The sequence below is a fragment of the Eucyclogobius newberryi genome, unplaced genomic scaffold (assembly GCF_026437365.1).
Source record: "Eucyclogobius newberryi isolate DKJ021-1_F unplaced genomic scaffold, fEucNew1.0.hap1 SCAF_14, whole genome shotgun sequence".
Taxonomy (NCBI): Eukaryota; Metazoa; Chordata; class Actinopteri; order Gobiiformes; family Gobiidae; genus Eucyclogobius; species Eucyclogobius newberryi.
Window position 1 is genome coordinate 1,088,808 of NW_027315768.1, and position 14,778 is coordinate 1,103,585.

Genomic DNA, 14,778 nt, shown 5'->3' on the forward strand with positions numbered 1-14,778 from the left:
ACCAGAAGGCTCTACCTCCTACTGTGCTTTTAGAGACTCTTGGCACCACCAGAAGGTTCTACCTCCTACTGTGCTTTTAGAGACTCTTGTCACCACCAGAAGGCTCTACCTCCTACTGTGCTTTTAGAGACTCTTGGGACCACCAGAAGGCTCTACCTCCTACTGTGCTTTTAGAGACTCTTGGCACCACCAGAAGGCTCTACCTCCTACTGTGCTTTTAGAGACTCTTGGCACCACCAGAAGGTTCTACCTCCTACTGTGCTTTTAGAGACTCTTGGGACCACCAGAAGGCTCTACCTCCTACTGTGCTTTTAGAGACTCTTGGCACCACCAGAAGGCTCTACCTCCTACTGTGCTTTTAGAGACTCTTGGGACCACCAGAAGGCTCTACCTCCTACTGTGCTTTTAGAGACTCTGGGACCACCAGAAGGCTCTACCTCCTACTGTGCTTTTAGAGACTCTGGGACCACCAGAAGGCTCTACCTCCTACTGTGCTTTTAGAGACTCTTGGCACCACCAGAAGGCTCTACCTCCTACTGTGCTTTTAGAGACTCTTGGCACCACCAGAAGGCTCTACCTCCTACTGTGCTTTTAGAGACTCTTGGCATCACCAGAAGGCTCTACCTCCTACTGTGCTTTTAGAGACTCTTGGGACCACCAGAAGGCTCTACCTCCTACTGTGCTTTTAGAGACTCTGGGACCACCAGAAGGCTCTACCTCCTACTGTGCTTTTAGAGACTCTTGGGACCACCAGAAGGCTCTACCTCCTACTGTGCTTTTAGAGACTCTGGGACCACCAGAAGGCTCTACCTCCTACTGTGCTTTTAGAGACTCTGGGACCACCAGAAGGCTCTACCTCCTACTGTGCTTTTAGAGACTCTTGGCACCACCAGAAGGCTCTACCTCCTACTGTGCTTTTAGAGACTCTAAGCACCACCAGAAGGCTCTACCTCCTACTGTGCTTTTAGAGACTCTTGGGACCACCAGAAGGCTCTACCTCCTACTGTGCTTTTAGAGACTCTGGGACCACCAGAAGGCTCTACCTCCTACTGTGCTTTTAGAGACTCTGGGACCACCAGAAGGCTCTACCCCCTACTGTGCTTTTAGAGACTCTTGGCACCACCAGAAGGCTCTACCTCCTACTGTGCTTTTAGAGACTCTTGGCACCACCAGAAGGCTCTACCTCCTACTGTGCTTTTAGAGACTCTTGGCACCACCAGAAGGCTCTACCTCCTACTGTGCTTTTAGAGACTCTTGGCACCACCAGAAGGCTCTACCTCCTACTGTGCTTTTAGAGACTCTTGGCACCACCAGAAGGCTCTACCTCCTACTGTAATTTTAGAGACTCTTGGCATCACCAGAAGGCTCTACCTCCTACTGTGCTTTTAGAGACTCTTGGCACCACCAGAAGGCTCTACCTCCTACTGTGCTTTTAGAGACTCTGGGACCACCAGAAGGCTCTACCTCCTACTGTGCTTTTAGAGACTCTGGGACCACCAGAAGGCTCTACCCCCTACTGTGCTTTTATAGACTCTTGGCACCACCAGAAGGCTCTACCTCCTACTGTGCTTTTAGAGACTCTTGGCACCACCAGAAGGCTCTACCTCCTACTGTGCTTTTAGAGACTCTTGGCACCACCAGAAGGCTCTACCTCCTACTGTGCTTTTAGAGACTCTTGGCACCACCAGAAGGCTCTACCTTCTACTGTGCTTTTAAAGACTCTTGGCACCACCAGAAGGCTCTACCTCCTACTGTGCTTTTAGAGACTCTTGGCACCACCAGAAGGCTCTACCTCCTACTGTGCTTTTAGAGACTCTTGGCATCACCAGAAGGCTCTACCTCCTACTGTGCTTTTAGAGACTCTTGGGACCACCAGAAGGCTCTACCTCCTACTGTGCTTTTAGAGACTCTGGGATCACCAGAAGGCTCTACCTCCTACTGTGCTTTTAGAGACTCTTGGCACCACCAGAAGGCTCTACCTCCTACTGTGCTTTTAGAGACTCTTGGCACCACCAGAAGGCTCTACCTCCTACTGTGCTTTTAGAGACTCTTGGCACCACCAGAAGGCTCTACCTCCTACTGTGCTTTTAGAGACTCTTGGCACCACCAGAAGGCTCTATCTCCTACTGTGCTTTTAGATAGTGGGGTATAATTCGAACAGACGTGGAGGACCCGTTAGAGCAGGGGTGTCAAACTCATTTTGGGCCGCGGGCCGAATTTCGACGCTCAGGCTGGGTCGCGGGCCGGACATAAAACATAAAACATAAAACAATAAAAAAAATATAAGAAATAAATAGCTTTATAAAGCCTACGCTGTTTTTGAAGCAATTACTGGATCAATTAAAAAAAATGACAAACACGTTTGTTCTCATAAACTGAAATGTATTTAGAAAAACAAGTGTCATTTCACCTACTCTGAGCTTCAGTTTATGTCATCACAACTTCAGAGATGATCTACAGAGATAAACATTTAATCTATTGTTAAATATTGTTAAATAGGTATTTGGAACTGAAAAATATTGTATTTGACTTTATAACAAAATAAACTTCTCAAGATTTAAAAAACCTTTAAAATGTACTAACTAACATTTCCACGTCTGTGTAGTCCTCTGTAGTCCTCTGTTGTTCTCTGTAGTCCTCTGTAGTCCTCTGTAGTCCTCTGTAGTTCTCTGTAGTCCTCTGTTGTTCTCTGTTGTTCTCTGTAGTCCTCTGTTGTTCTCTGTAGTCCTCTGTAGTCCTCTGTAGTCCTCTGTAGTCCTCTGTAGTCCTCTGTTGTTCTCTGTAGTCCTCTGTAGTCCTCTGTAGTCCTCTGTAGTTCTCTGTAGTCCTCTGTAGTCCTCTGTTGTTCTCTGTAGTTCTCTGTAGTCCTCTGTTGTTCTCTGTAGTCCTCTGTAGTCCTCTGTAGTCCTCTGTAGTCCTCTGTAGTCCTCTGTAGTCCTCTGTAGTCCTCTGTTGTCCTCTGTAGTCCTCTGTAGTCCTCTGTAGTCCTCTGTTGTTCTCTGTAGTTCTCTGTAGTCCTCTGTTGTTCTCTGTAGTCCTCTGTAGTCCTCTGTAGTCCTCTGTAGTCCTCTGTAGTCCTCTGTAGTCCTCTGTAGTTCTCTGTAGTCCTCTGTAGTCCTCTGTTGTTCTCTGTTGTTCTCTGTAGTCCTCTGTAGTCCTCTGTAGTCCTCTGTAGTCCTCTGTTGTTCTCTGTAGTCCTCTGTAGTCCTCTGTAGTCCTCTGTAGTTCTCTGTAGACCTCTGTTGTTCTCTGTTGTTCTCTGTAGTCCTCTGTTGTTCTCTGTAGTCCTCTGTAGTCCTCTGTAGTCCTCTGTAGTCCTCTGTAGTCCTCTGTTGTTCTCTGTAGTCCTCTGTAGTCCTCTGTAGTCCTCTGTAGTTCTCTGTAGTCCTCTGTAGTCCTCTGTTGTTCTCTGTAGTTCTCTGTAGTCCTCTGTAGTCCTCTGTAGTCCTCTGTAGTCCTCTGTTGTTCTCTGTAGTCCTCTGTAGTCCTCTGTAGTCCTCTGTTGTCCTCTGTAGTTCTCTGTAGTCCTCTGTAGTCCTCTGTTGTTCTCTGTAGTTCTCTGTAGTCCTCTGTTGTTCTCTGTAGTCCTCTGTAGTCCTCTGTAGTCCTCTGTAGTCCTCTGTTGTTCTCTGTAGTCCTCTGTAGTCCTCTGTAGTCCTCTGTAGTCCTCTGTAGTCCTCTGTTGTTCTCTGTTGTTCTCTGTAGTCCTCTGTAGTCCTCTGTAGTCCTCTGTAGTCCTCTGTAGTCCTCTGTTGTCCTCTGTAGTCCTCTGTAGTCCTCTGTAGTCCTCTGTAGTCCTCTGTTGTTCTCTGTTGTTCTCTGTAGTCCTCTGTAGTCCTCTGTTGTCCTCTGTTGTCCTCTGTAGTCCTCTGTTGTCCTCTGTAGTCCTCTGTTGTTCTCTGTAGTCCTCTGTAGTCCTCTGTTGTTCTCTGTTGTTCTCTGTTGTTCTCTGTAGTCCTCTGTAGTCCTCTGTAGTCCTCTGTTGTCCTCTGTTGTTCTCTGTAGTTCTCTGTAGTCCTCTGTAGTCCTCTGTAGTCCTCTGTTGTTCTCTGTAGTCCTCTGTAGTCCTCTGTTGTCCTCTGTAGTTCTCTGTAGTCCTCTGTAGTTCTCTGTAGTTCTCTGTAGTCCTCTGTTGTTCTCTGTAGTCCTCTGTAGTCCTCTGTAGTCCTCTGTAGTCCTCTGTTGTTCTCTGTAGTCCTCTGTAGTCCTCTGTAGTCCTCTGTAGTCCTCTGTTGTTCTCTGTTGTTCTCTGTAGTCCTCTGTTGTTCTCTGTAGTCCTCTGTAGTCCTCTGTAGTCCTCTGTAGTCCTCTGTTGTCCTCTGTAGTCCTCTGTAGTCCTCTGTAGTTCTCTGTAGTCCTCTGTAGTCCTCTGTTGTTCTCTGTAGTTCTCTGTAGTCCTCTGTAGTCCTCTGTAGTCCTCTGTAGTCCTCTGTAGTCCTCTGTAGTCCTCTGTTGTTCTCTGTAGTCCTCTGTAGTCCTCTGTAGTCCTCTGTTGTCCTCTGTAGTTCTCTGTAGTCCTCTATTGTTCTCTGTTGTTCTCTGTAGTCCTCTGTAGTCCTCTGTAGTCCTCTGTTGTCCTCTGTTGTCCTCTGTAGTCCTCTGTTGTCCTCTGTAGTCCTCTGTTGTCCTCTGTAGTTCTCTGTAGTCCTCTGTAGTCCTCTGTAGTCCTCTGTTGTCCTCTGTAGTTCTCTGTAGTCCTCTGTTGTTCTCTGTTGTCCTCTGTAGTCCTCTGTAGTCCTCTGTAGTCCTCTGTTGTTCTCTGTAGTCCTCTGTAGTCCTCTGTAGTCCTCTGTTGTCCTCTGTAGTTCTCTGTAGTCCTCTGTTGTTCTCTGTTGTTCTCTGTAGTCCTCTGTAGTCCTCTGTAGTCCTCTGTTGTCCTCTGTAGTTCTCTGTAGTCCTCTGTTGTTCTCTGTTGTTCTCTGTTGTTCTCTGTAGTCCTCTGTAGTCCTCTGTAGTCCTCTGTTGTCCTCTGTTGTTCTCTGTAGTTCTCTGTAGTCCTCTGTAGTCCTCTGTAGTCCTCTGTAGTCCTCTGTTGTCCTCTGTAGTCCTCTGTTGTTCTCTGTAGTCCTCTGTAGTCCTCTGTTGTTCTCTGTTGTTCTCTGTTGTTCTCTGTAGTCCTCTGTAGTCCTCTGTTGTTCTCTGTTGTTCTCTGTAGTTCTCTGTAGTCCTCTGTAGTCCTCTGTTGTCCTCTGTAGTCCTCTGTTGTTCTCTGTAGTCCTCTGTAGTCCTCTGTTGTTCTCTGTTGTTCTCTGTAGTCCTCTGTAGTCCTCTGTAGTCCTCTGTAGTCCTCTGTAGTTCTCTGTAGTTCTCTTTACACCTGAACTGACACCACTAAACACAAACACACGTGGAGCGTTTAAGGAGGTTAAGTTTGAGCCACAGTTTCCATCAAATCAAACTCTTTTCTCAAATCGTGGGCCAAATATTATGTACAAAATAAAACAATAAAAAATATAAGAAATAAATAGCTTTTTCACAGCCGAGTAATAGTTGTGAGACTGTTGCACAAATGTGCAGCAGGTGAAAGACTGAGTCCATGTTCAGCAGCAGCAGGAACAGGAACATGGACTTTTGATGTGATTTATGATGTGAAATGTTCATATTGTGGAAGTTCAAATAATCAGACCAAAATTACATTTGTGTCTCTTCTTTATTTGTTTCCATCAAAATCACCTTCACCTGTGCAACAAGAATCCATTTAAATACCCTCACCCCTCTACTACTTCCTTCACCCTTTCACAATAAGACACCTTTTGTGTGTGAGACATAATAATACATACATACATAATGCAGGTTCACCATACAGGTCCCCCCCGAACACACAAAATAACAAAATATAAACAAAAGTCAACAGTAACGCTTAGGAACAGTAATAATCCCACCCCTACCACTGCACCTGACCACAAGTGAGGGTGAGACTGGCCTATGCCCACTATCCCTGGTAATGACTGTGGCAGGGGGGCGGCCACGGCGAGCAGGGGGGCGGCCACGGCGAGCAGGGAGTGCCAACTGCACATCATCGTCCTTAAGTACATGGGCCGGTTTTAAACGATCCACCGAAACCCGCTCGGGACAGGCAGGAAGGCCTTAGGCCCAGCTTCCAGAACGCGAAAGAGGCCGTCGTATGGTGGCTGTAGTGGCAAACGATGTGCATCATGGCGGATGAAAACATACCTTGCCGACATCAGGTCCTGCGGCACAGGAGCAAAAACCTCAGCTTCCCTGTGATAACCTGCCCGGCTAGCCACGCTAGGGCCTACCCCCGAAGAGCCCGGAAGAAATTCCCCCGGGACCCTTAAAGCCTGTCCGAGAACCAACTCCGCAGAAGAGGAATTGAGGTCGTCTTTGGGGGCCGAACGCAGGCCCAACAGGACCCAGGGCAGCCGGTCCACCCAACTACTGTCCACAAGCGAGGCACGAAGAGCAGCTTTCAAAGCTGCGGTGAAAGCGTTCACACAGCCCATTAGCCTGTGGATGATATGCAGTTGTCCGGTGGAGTTTAACCCCCAAAGTACCAGCCACAGCATTCCACAGCTCGGAAGTAAACTGCGGGCCCCTATCTGAGGTCATGTCCAAGGGAACCCCAAAACGCGCGACCCAGGAAAAAATGAATGCCCGTGCCACCTCAGCTGAAGTAGTAGACAACAGAGGAACTGCTTCAGGCCAACGCGTAGTCCGGTCTACCATAGTCAATATGTGTGTAAATCCCCTGGAAGGAGGAAAAGGACCAACCAAATCCACATGGACATGCTCAAACCGCCTGTCAGGAATCAGGAAAGGTCCCAGTGGAGCTTTGGTGTGGCGTTGCACCTTAGCGCGCTGGCAGGCAACACATGTAGTGGCCCAAGTCTTAACATCCTTACGGAGGCCAGGCCACACAAACTTTGCCCCCACCAGTTTCACGGAGGCCTTAACCCCGGGCTGAGACAAGGAATGAACAGCATCAAAAATCCGTTGACGCCAGCTGACAGGAACCAAAGGCCGCCTGCACTCACACGCACGCACACGCACTCTCACTCACACACACACACTCACACTCACACCCATCACACACACTCTCACTCACACACACACGCACACACTCTCACACACACACACTCACACACACACTCACGCCCATCACACACACACACACACACACACACACACTCTCACACACACGCACTCGCACTCACACGCACACTCTCACACACTCACACGCACACACACACTCACACCCATCACACACTCACACACTCACACGCACACGCACACTCACACTCTTACTCGCACACACACTCGCACTCGCGCACACACACACTCACACTCACACCCACACACAACACTCACACACAACACTCACACAACCCACCCTGAGTTTGTGAATTGATCTTTTGGCAGAACCCAACGATGAAAGCGGCGCCAACGTGGACGCATCCAAGATGTGGCGCGAGGACCGCGAGCAGTTCTACCGACTGGCCCAGAGCGTCGTCCGCAAGTCCCTGGGCTTTTAACCAGGACTGAACCTGGACTCAAACACAGCTCCACTGTGAAGCACCTGCACACGGACACAAGACACGCCCTCACACGGACACAAGACACGCCCTCACACGGACACAAGACACGCCCTCACACGGACACAAGACACGCCCTCACACTGACACAAGACACGCCCTCACACGGATACCAGACACGCCCTCACACGGACACAAGACACGCCCTCACACGGATACCAGACACGCCCTCACACGGACACAAGACACGCCCTCACACGGACACAAGACACGCCCTCACACGGACACAAGACACGCCCTCACACGGACACAAGAACGCCCTCACACGGACACAAGACACGCCCTCACACGGATACCAGACACGCCCTCACACGGACACAAGACACGCCCTCACACGGACACAAGACACGCCCTCACACGGATACCAGACACGCCCTCACACGGACACAAGACACGCCCTCACACGGACACAAGACACGCCCTCACACGGACACAAGAGACGCCCTCACACGGACACAAGAACGCCCTCACACGGACACAAGACACGCCCTCACACTGACACAAGACACGCCCTCACACGGATACCAGACACGCCCTCACACTGACACAAGACACGCCCTCACACAGACACCAGACACGCCCTCACAGACACAAGACACGCCCTCACACAGACACCAGACACGCCCTCACAGACACAAGACACGCCCTCACACAGACACAAGACACGCCCTCACACAGACACCAGACACGCCCTCACAGACACCAGACACGCCCTCACAGACACCAGACACGCCCTCACACAGACACAAGACACGCCCTCACACTGACACAAGACACGCCCTCACGCCCTACAGGCCTGCCAGAGCCGCATGTTTATCAGACATGTTCTCAAAGCCAGCAGCCCAACAAAGTATGAAAATGAAGTCATGTCTCACATATCGCAGTGAGAATTCTGGTCATTTGAAGAGACACATATGTAATGTAGTGTCACTGCTTCTGTGTGAAGCTCCTCCTCCTTTACAGTCTGAGGAGGAGACTTTTGTATCAGACTAAATATACAAAATAAATAACTAATGGAACCGGTAAACTGTGTGTTTCAGTGAGTGGAGCTGGGGCTCTTCTGTCGGGCTCTTTAGATTTTTCACAGGGCCAGACTGTTTTCTAATTCAGACCACAATTTTATGATTTACATCTAGAGATGCACCGATCAATTGTCCGACGATTAAAAAAGCCGGTTTTATGTCCAATTGGTGACGGGCTGGTCACTGTCGTAATTTCCGGTTTTCGGCCGATTAGACTGACCCGCATGCGCGCTGCGCGCTGCGTAGCAACTCAACGCGCCCAGAGCAAAACTGCTAAAAACTAGTAAGACTCATTCAGAGCGCGACGGCCAAAGCGTCCACTTTACATAAAAGTCTTTGTACACGTGCGGCGAACACCTCCTGCCTTTCCCGCGGCGCGAGTCCTGCTTTTTCAGCGTGGAGAAAAGTTCAGATTTCTTCAACTTTTCTGTGGCGCAGCAGCCAATCAGAGAGGACGCTCCTTTTTGATCCTGTTCTGTTTATATATATTATTTTTATATATAGTTATTTATTTTTCTATTTTTCCACAAAATAAATGACATTTTATATTATAAACATGTGTCCATGCACCTTTTTCATATATGTAATACTGGGGAGTTTGTGGGAAAATAGGCGAGATATAAAATCGGTATCGGAAAAAACGGTTTTGGCAGGTCAGACCTTAAAAATTGGAAATCAATATCGGCCAAGAATTTTGCAATCGGTGCTTCTCTATTTACATCCAATATCCACAAACAACTCACACTGGAACTATTCAACAGAATATTACTGAGTGAATATTACTGAGTGAATATGTGTATAAGTACTGTATACTGTCTGTGTATAAGTACTGTATACTGTCTGTGTATAAGTACTGTATACTGTATGTGTACAAGTACTGTATACTGTCTGTGTATAAGTACTGTATACTGTCTGTGTATAAGTACTGTATACTGTCTGTGTATAAGTACTTTATACTGTATGTGTATAAGTACTGTATACTGTATGTGTATAAGTACTGTATACTGTATGTGTATAAGTACTGTATACTGTCTGTGTATAAGTACTGTATACTGTATGTGTATAAGTACTGTATACTGTATGTGTATAAGTACTGTATACTGTATGTGTACAAGTACTGTATACTGTCTGTGTATAAGTACTGTATACTGTATGTGTATAAGTACTGTATACTGTCTGTGTATAAGTACTGTATACTGTATGTGTACAAGTACTGTATACTGTATGTGTACAAGTACTGTATACTGTATGTGTATAAGTACTGTATACTGTATGTGTATAAGTACTGTATACTGTATGTGTATAAGTACTGTAGACTATGTGTATAAGTACTGTATACTGTATGTGTATAAGTACTGTATACTGTCTGTGTATAAGTACTGTATACTGTCTGTGTATAAGTACTGTATACTGTATGTGTATAAGTACTGTATACTGTCTGTGTATAAGTACTGTATACTGTATGTGTATAAGTACTGTATACTGTATGTGTATAAGTACTGTATACTGTCTGTGTATAAGTACTGTATACTGTATGTGTATAAGTACTGTATACTGTCTGTGTATAAGTACTGTATACTGTCTGTGTATAAGTACTGTATACTGTATGTGTATAAGTACTGTATACTGTCTGTGTATAAGTACTGTATACTGTATGTGTATAAGTACTGTATACTGTCTGTGTATAAGTACTGTATACTGTCTGTGTATAAGTACTGTATACTGTCTGTGTATAAGTACTGTATGTATACTGTCTGTGTATAAGTACTGTATACTGTCTGTGTATAAGTACTGTATACTGTCTGTGTATAAGTACTGTATACTCTCGGTCAGAGGGGCCCAATACGTGGATCACCATCTACCGCTCGATCTCAGAGACAGTCAGTCTCTGTTTTTACTTTATAGTCTGACATTACAAGTGAGCGCGGGCCCCGGGGCCCCACAGTGCAAGCTGTCAAAGGAGGAGGAGAGAGAGTCATGGCATGAAGGAGGAGGAGAGAGAGTCATGGCATGAAGGAGGAGGAGAGAGAGTCATGGCATGAAGGAGGAGGAGAGAGAGTCATGGCATGAAGGAGGAGGAGAGAGAGTCATGGCATGAAGGAGGAGGAGAGAGAGTCATGGCGTGAAGGAGGAGGAGAGAGAGTCATGGCATGAAGGAGGAGGAGAGAGAGTCATGGCATGAAGGAGGAGGAGAGAGAGTCATGGCATGAAGGAGGAGGAGAGAGAGTCATGGCATGAAGGAGGAGGAGAGAGAGTCATGGCATGAAGGAGGAGGAGAGAGAGTCATGGCATGAAGGAGGAGGAGAGAGAGTCATGGCATGAAGGAGGAGGAGAGAGAGTCATGGCATGAAGGAGGAGGAGAGAGAGTCATGGCATGAAGGAGGAGGAGAGAGAGTCAAGGCAAGAAGGAGGAGGTGAGAGTCATGGCGTGAAGGAGGAGGAGAGAGAGTCATGGCATGAAGGAGGAGGAGAGAGTCATGGCAAAAAGGAGAAGGAGAGAAAGTCAAGGCAAGAAGGAGGAGGAGAGAGTCATGGCGTGAAGGAGGAGGAGAGAGAGTCATGGCATGAAGGAGGAGGAGAGAGAGTCATGGAATGAAGGAGGAGGAGAGAGAGTCATGGCATGAAGGAGGAGGAGAGAGAGTCAAGGCAAGAAGGAGGAGGAGAGAGAGTCATGGAATGATGGAGGAGGAGAGAGAGTCATGGCATGAAGGAGGAGGAGAGAGAGTCATGGAATGAAGGAGGAGGAGGAGAGAGTCATGGCAAGAAGGAGGAGGAGAGAGAGTCATGGCATGAAGGAGGAGGAGAGAGAGTCATGGCATGAAGGAGGAGGAGAGAGAGTCAAGGCAAGAAGGAGGAGGTGAGAGTCATGGCGTGAAGGAGGAGGAGAGAGAGTCATGGCATGAAGGAGGAGGAGAGAGTCATGGCAAAAAGGAGAAGGAGAGAAAGTCAAGGCAAGAAGGAGGAGGAGAGAGTCATGGCGTGAAGGAGGAGGAGAGAGAGTCATGGCATGAAGGAGGAGGAGAGAGAGTCATGGAATGAAGGAGGAGGAGAGAGTCATGGCATGAAGGAGGAGGAGAGAGAGTCAAGGCAAGAAGGAGGAGGAGAGAGAGTCATGGAATGATGGAGGAGGAGAGAGAGTCATGGCATGAAGGAGGAGGAGAGAGAGTCATGGAATGAAGGAGGAGGAGGAGAGAGTCATGGCAAGAAGGAGGAGGAGAGAGAGTCATGGCATGAAGGAGGAGGAGAGAGAGTCATGGAATGAAGGAGGAGGAGAGAGAGTCATGGCAAAAAGGAGGAGGAGAGAGAGTCATGGCATGAAGGAGGAGGAGAGAGAGTCATGGCAAGAATGAGGAGGAGAGAGAGTCATGGCATGAAGGAGGAGGAGAGAGAGTCATGGCAAAAAGGAGGAGGAGAGAGAGTCATGGCATGAAGGAGGAGGAGAGAGAGTCATGGCAAAAAGGAGGAGGAGAGAGTCATGGCAAGAATGAGGAGGAGAGAGAGTCATGGCATGAAGGAGGAGGAGAGAGAGTCATGGCATGAAGGAGGAGGAGAGAGAGTCATGGCATGAAGGAGGAGGAGAGAGAGTCATGGCAAAAAGGAGGAGAGAGAGTCATGGCATGAAGGAGGAGGAGAGAGAGTCATGGCATGAAGGAGGAGGAGAGAGAGTCATGGCAAAAAGGAGGAGAGAGAGTCATGGCATGAAGGAGGAGGAGAGAGAGTCATGGCATGAAGGAGGAGGAGAGAGTCATGGCAAAAAGGAGAAGGAGAGAAAGTCAAGGCAAGAAGGAGGAGGAGAGAGTCATGGCGTGAAGGAGGAGGAGAGAGAGTCATGGCATGAAGGAGGAGGAGAGAGAGTCATGGAATGAAGGAGGAGGAGAGAGAGTCATGGCATGAAGGAGGAGGAGAGAGAGTCAAGGCAAGAAGGAGGAGGAGAGAGAGTCATGACATGAAGGAGGAGGAGAGAGAGTCATGGAATGATGGAGGAGGAGAGAGAGTCATGGCATGAAGGAGGAGGAGAGAGAGTCATGGCAAGAAGGAGGAGGAGAGAGAGTCATGGCATGAAGGAGGAGGAGAGAGAGTCATGGAATGAAGGAGGAGGAGAGAGAGTCATGGCAAAAAGGAGGAGGAGAGAGTCATGGCAAGAATGAGGAGGAGAGAGAGTCATGGCATGAAGGAGGAGGAGAGAGAGTCATGGCAAGAATGAGGAGGAGAGAGAGTCATGGCATGAAGGAGGAGGAGAGAGAGTCATGGCAAAAAGGAGGAGGAGAGAGAGTCATGGCAAAAAGGAGGAGGAGAGAGAGTCATGGCATGAAGGAGGAGGAGAGAGAGTCATGGCAAAAAGGAGGAGGAGAGAGTCATGGCAAGAATGAGGAGGAGAGAGAGTCATGGCATGAAGGAGGAGGAGAGAGAGTCATGGCATGAAGGAGGAGGAGAGAGAGTCATGGCATGTAGGAGGAGGAGAGAGAGTCATGGCAAAAAGGAGGAGGAGAGAGTCATGGCAAAAAGGAGGAGGAGAGAGAGTCATGGCAAAAAGGAGGAGAGAGAGTCATGGCATGAAGGAGGAGGAGAGAGAGTCATGGCATGAAGGAGGAGGAGAGAGAGTCAAGGCAAAAAGGAGGAGGAGGAGAGAGAGTCATGGCAAAAAGGAGGAGGAGAGAGAGTCATGGCAAAAAGGAGGAGGAGAGAGAGTCATGGCATGAAGGAGGAGGAGAGAGAGTCATGGCAAAAAGGAGGAGGAGAGAGTCATGGCAAAAAGGAGGAGGAGAGAGAGTCATGGCAAAAAGGAGGAGAGAGAGTCAAGGCAAGAAGGAGGAGGAGAGAGAGTCATGGCAAAAAGGAGGAGGAGGAGGAGTCTTAAGCAGAGGATAGAGCTCAAGCTGCCATACTTCCCCCAGCACAGTTACTCTAGGGCAGTGGAGCTGGGAAACAACTGTTACACTGACTCATAAGCAGCACCTGGACTCCTCTGGAACCTGCACCAGGATCAACACCACCTCCTGCTCTGCTCCAGGACAAGCTCTCCCAGCTCAACATGCCTGACTGACTCCACCCGCAGGTGGAGCACTGACTCCACCCACAGGGGGAGCACTGACTCCACCCACAGGGGGAGCACTGACTCCACCTCCAGGGGAAGCACTGACTCCACCTCCAGGGGGAGCACTGACTCCACCTCCAGGGGGAGCACTGACTCCACCCACAGGGGGAGCACTGACTCCACCTCCAGGGGGAGCACTGACTCCACCCACAGGGGGAGCACTGACTCCACCTCCAGGGGAAGCACTGACTCCACCTCCAGGGGAAGCACTGACTCCACCTCCAGGGGGAGCACTGACTCCACCCACAGGGGGAGCACTGACTCCACCCACAGGGGGAGCACTGACTCCACCTCCAGGGGGAGCACTGACTCCACCCACAGGGGGAGCACTGACTCCACCTCCAGGGGGAGCACTGACTCCACCCACAGGGGGAGCACTGACTCCACCTGCAGACCTCCGGGTCTGAGGCAGTGCGTGTGGCTGGGGCTCCTATCAGCACAGGAGCGCCACAAGGCTGTGTACTTTCTCCCTCTGTTCCCTCTAAGCTGCGCCTGCGCAATTGCGCACTGCTCGCACATAGTGCACGCAGAAGAAAATCTATGGCGCGCAGAACATTTTATTCACCATAAACCTATGAATTAATAACATAATAATAATAATAATAATAGGTCTAACTAATATTAGACCTAATCTAATTACCAAACGGCCACCGGGAGCAATCTAGAATGAAGCGCAAGCATTTGACACACTGTAGAAGACTCTAGTGGACAGTAGAAGACTAGTGGACAGTAGAAGACTCTAGTGGACAGTAGAAGACTCTAGTGGACTGTAGAAGACTCTAGTGGACTGTAGAAGACTCTAGTGGACAGTAGAAGACTCCTGTGGACTGTAGAAGACTCCTGTGGACAGTAGAAGACTCCTGTGGACAGTAGAAGACTCTTGTGGACAGTAGAAGACTCTAGTGGACAGTTGAAGACTCTAGTGGACAGTTGAAGACTCTAGTGGACAGTTGAAGACTCTAGTGGACTGTAGAAGACTCTAGTGGACAGTAGAAGACTCTAGTGGACAGTAGAAGACTCTAGTGGACAGTAGAGACTCTAGTGGACAGTAGAAGACTCTAGTGGACAGTAGAAGACTCTTGTGGACAGTAGAAGACTCTTGTGGACA

The 14,778-nt window shown here is 48.7% G+C and overlaps 1 protein-coding gene across 1 annotated transcript in view; it reads left to right on the forward strand.

The window, feature by feature from the left end:
- ube2g2 (ubiquitin-conjugating enzyme E2G 2 (UBC7 homolog, yeast)) overlaps nucleotides 1-8,121 on the forward strand; it is a 30,273-nt gene extending 22,152 nt beyond the window's left edge. Inside the window, exon 6 of the mRNA XM_072444156.1 lies at nucleotides 7,381-8,121. Within this exon, the coding sequence (XP_072300257.1) occupies nucleotides 7,381-7,493 (113 nt within the window). The 3' untranslated portion in view covers nucleotides 7,494-8,121. The remainder of the gene's footprint in view (nucleotides 1-7,380) is intronic.
- Nucleotides 8,122-14,778: the final 6,657 nt, after the last annotated feature.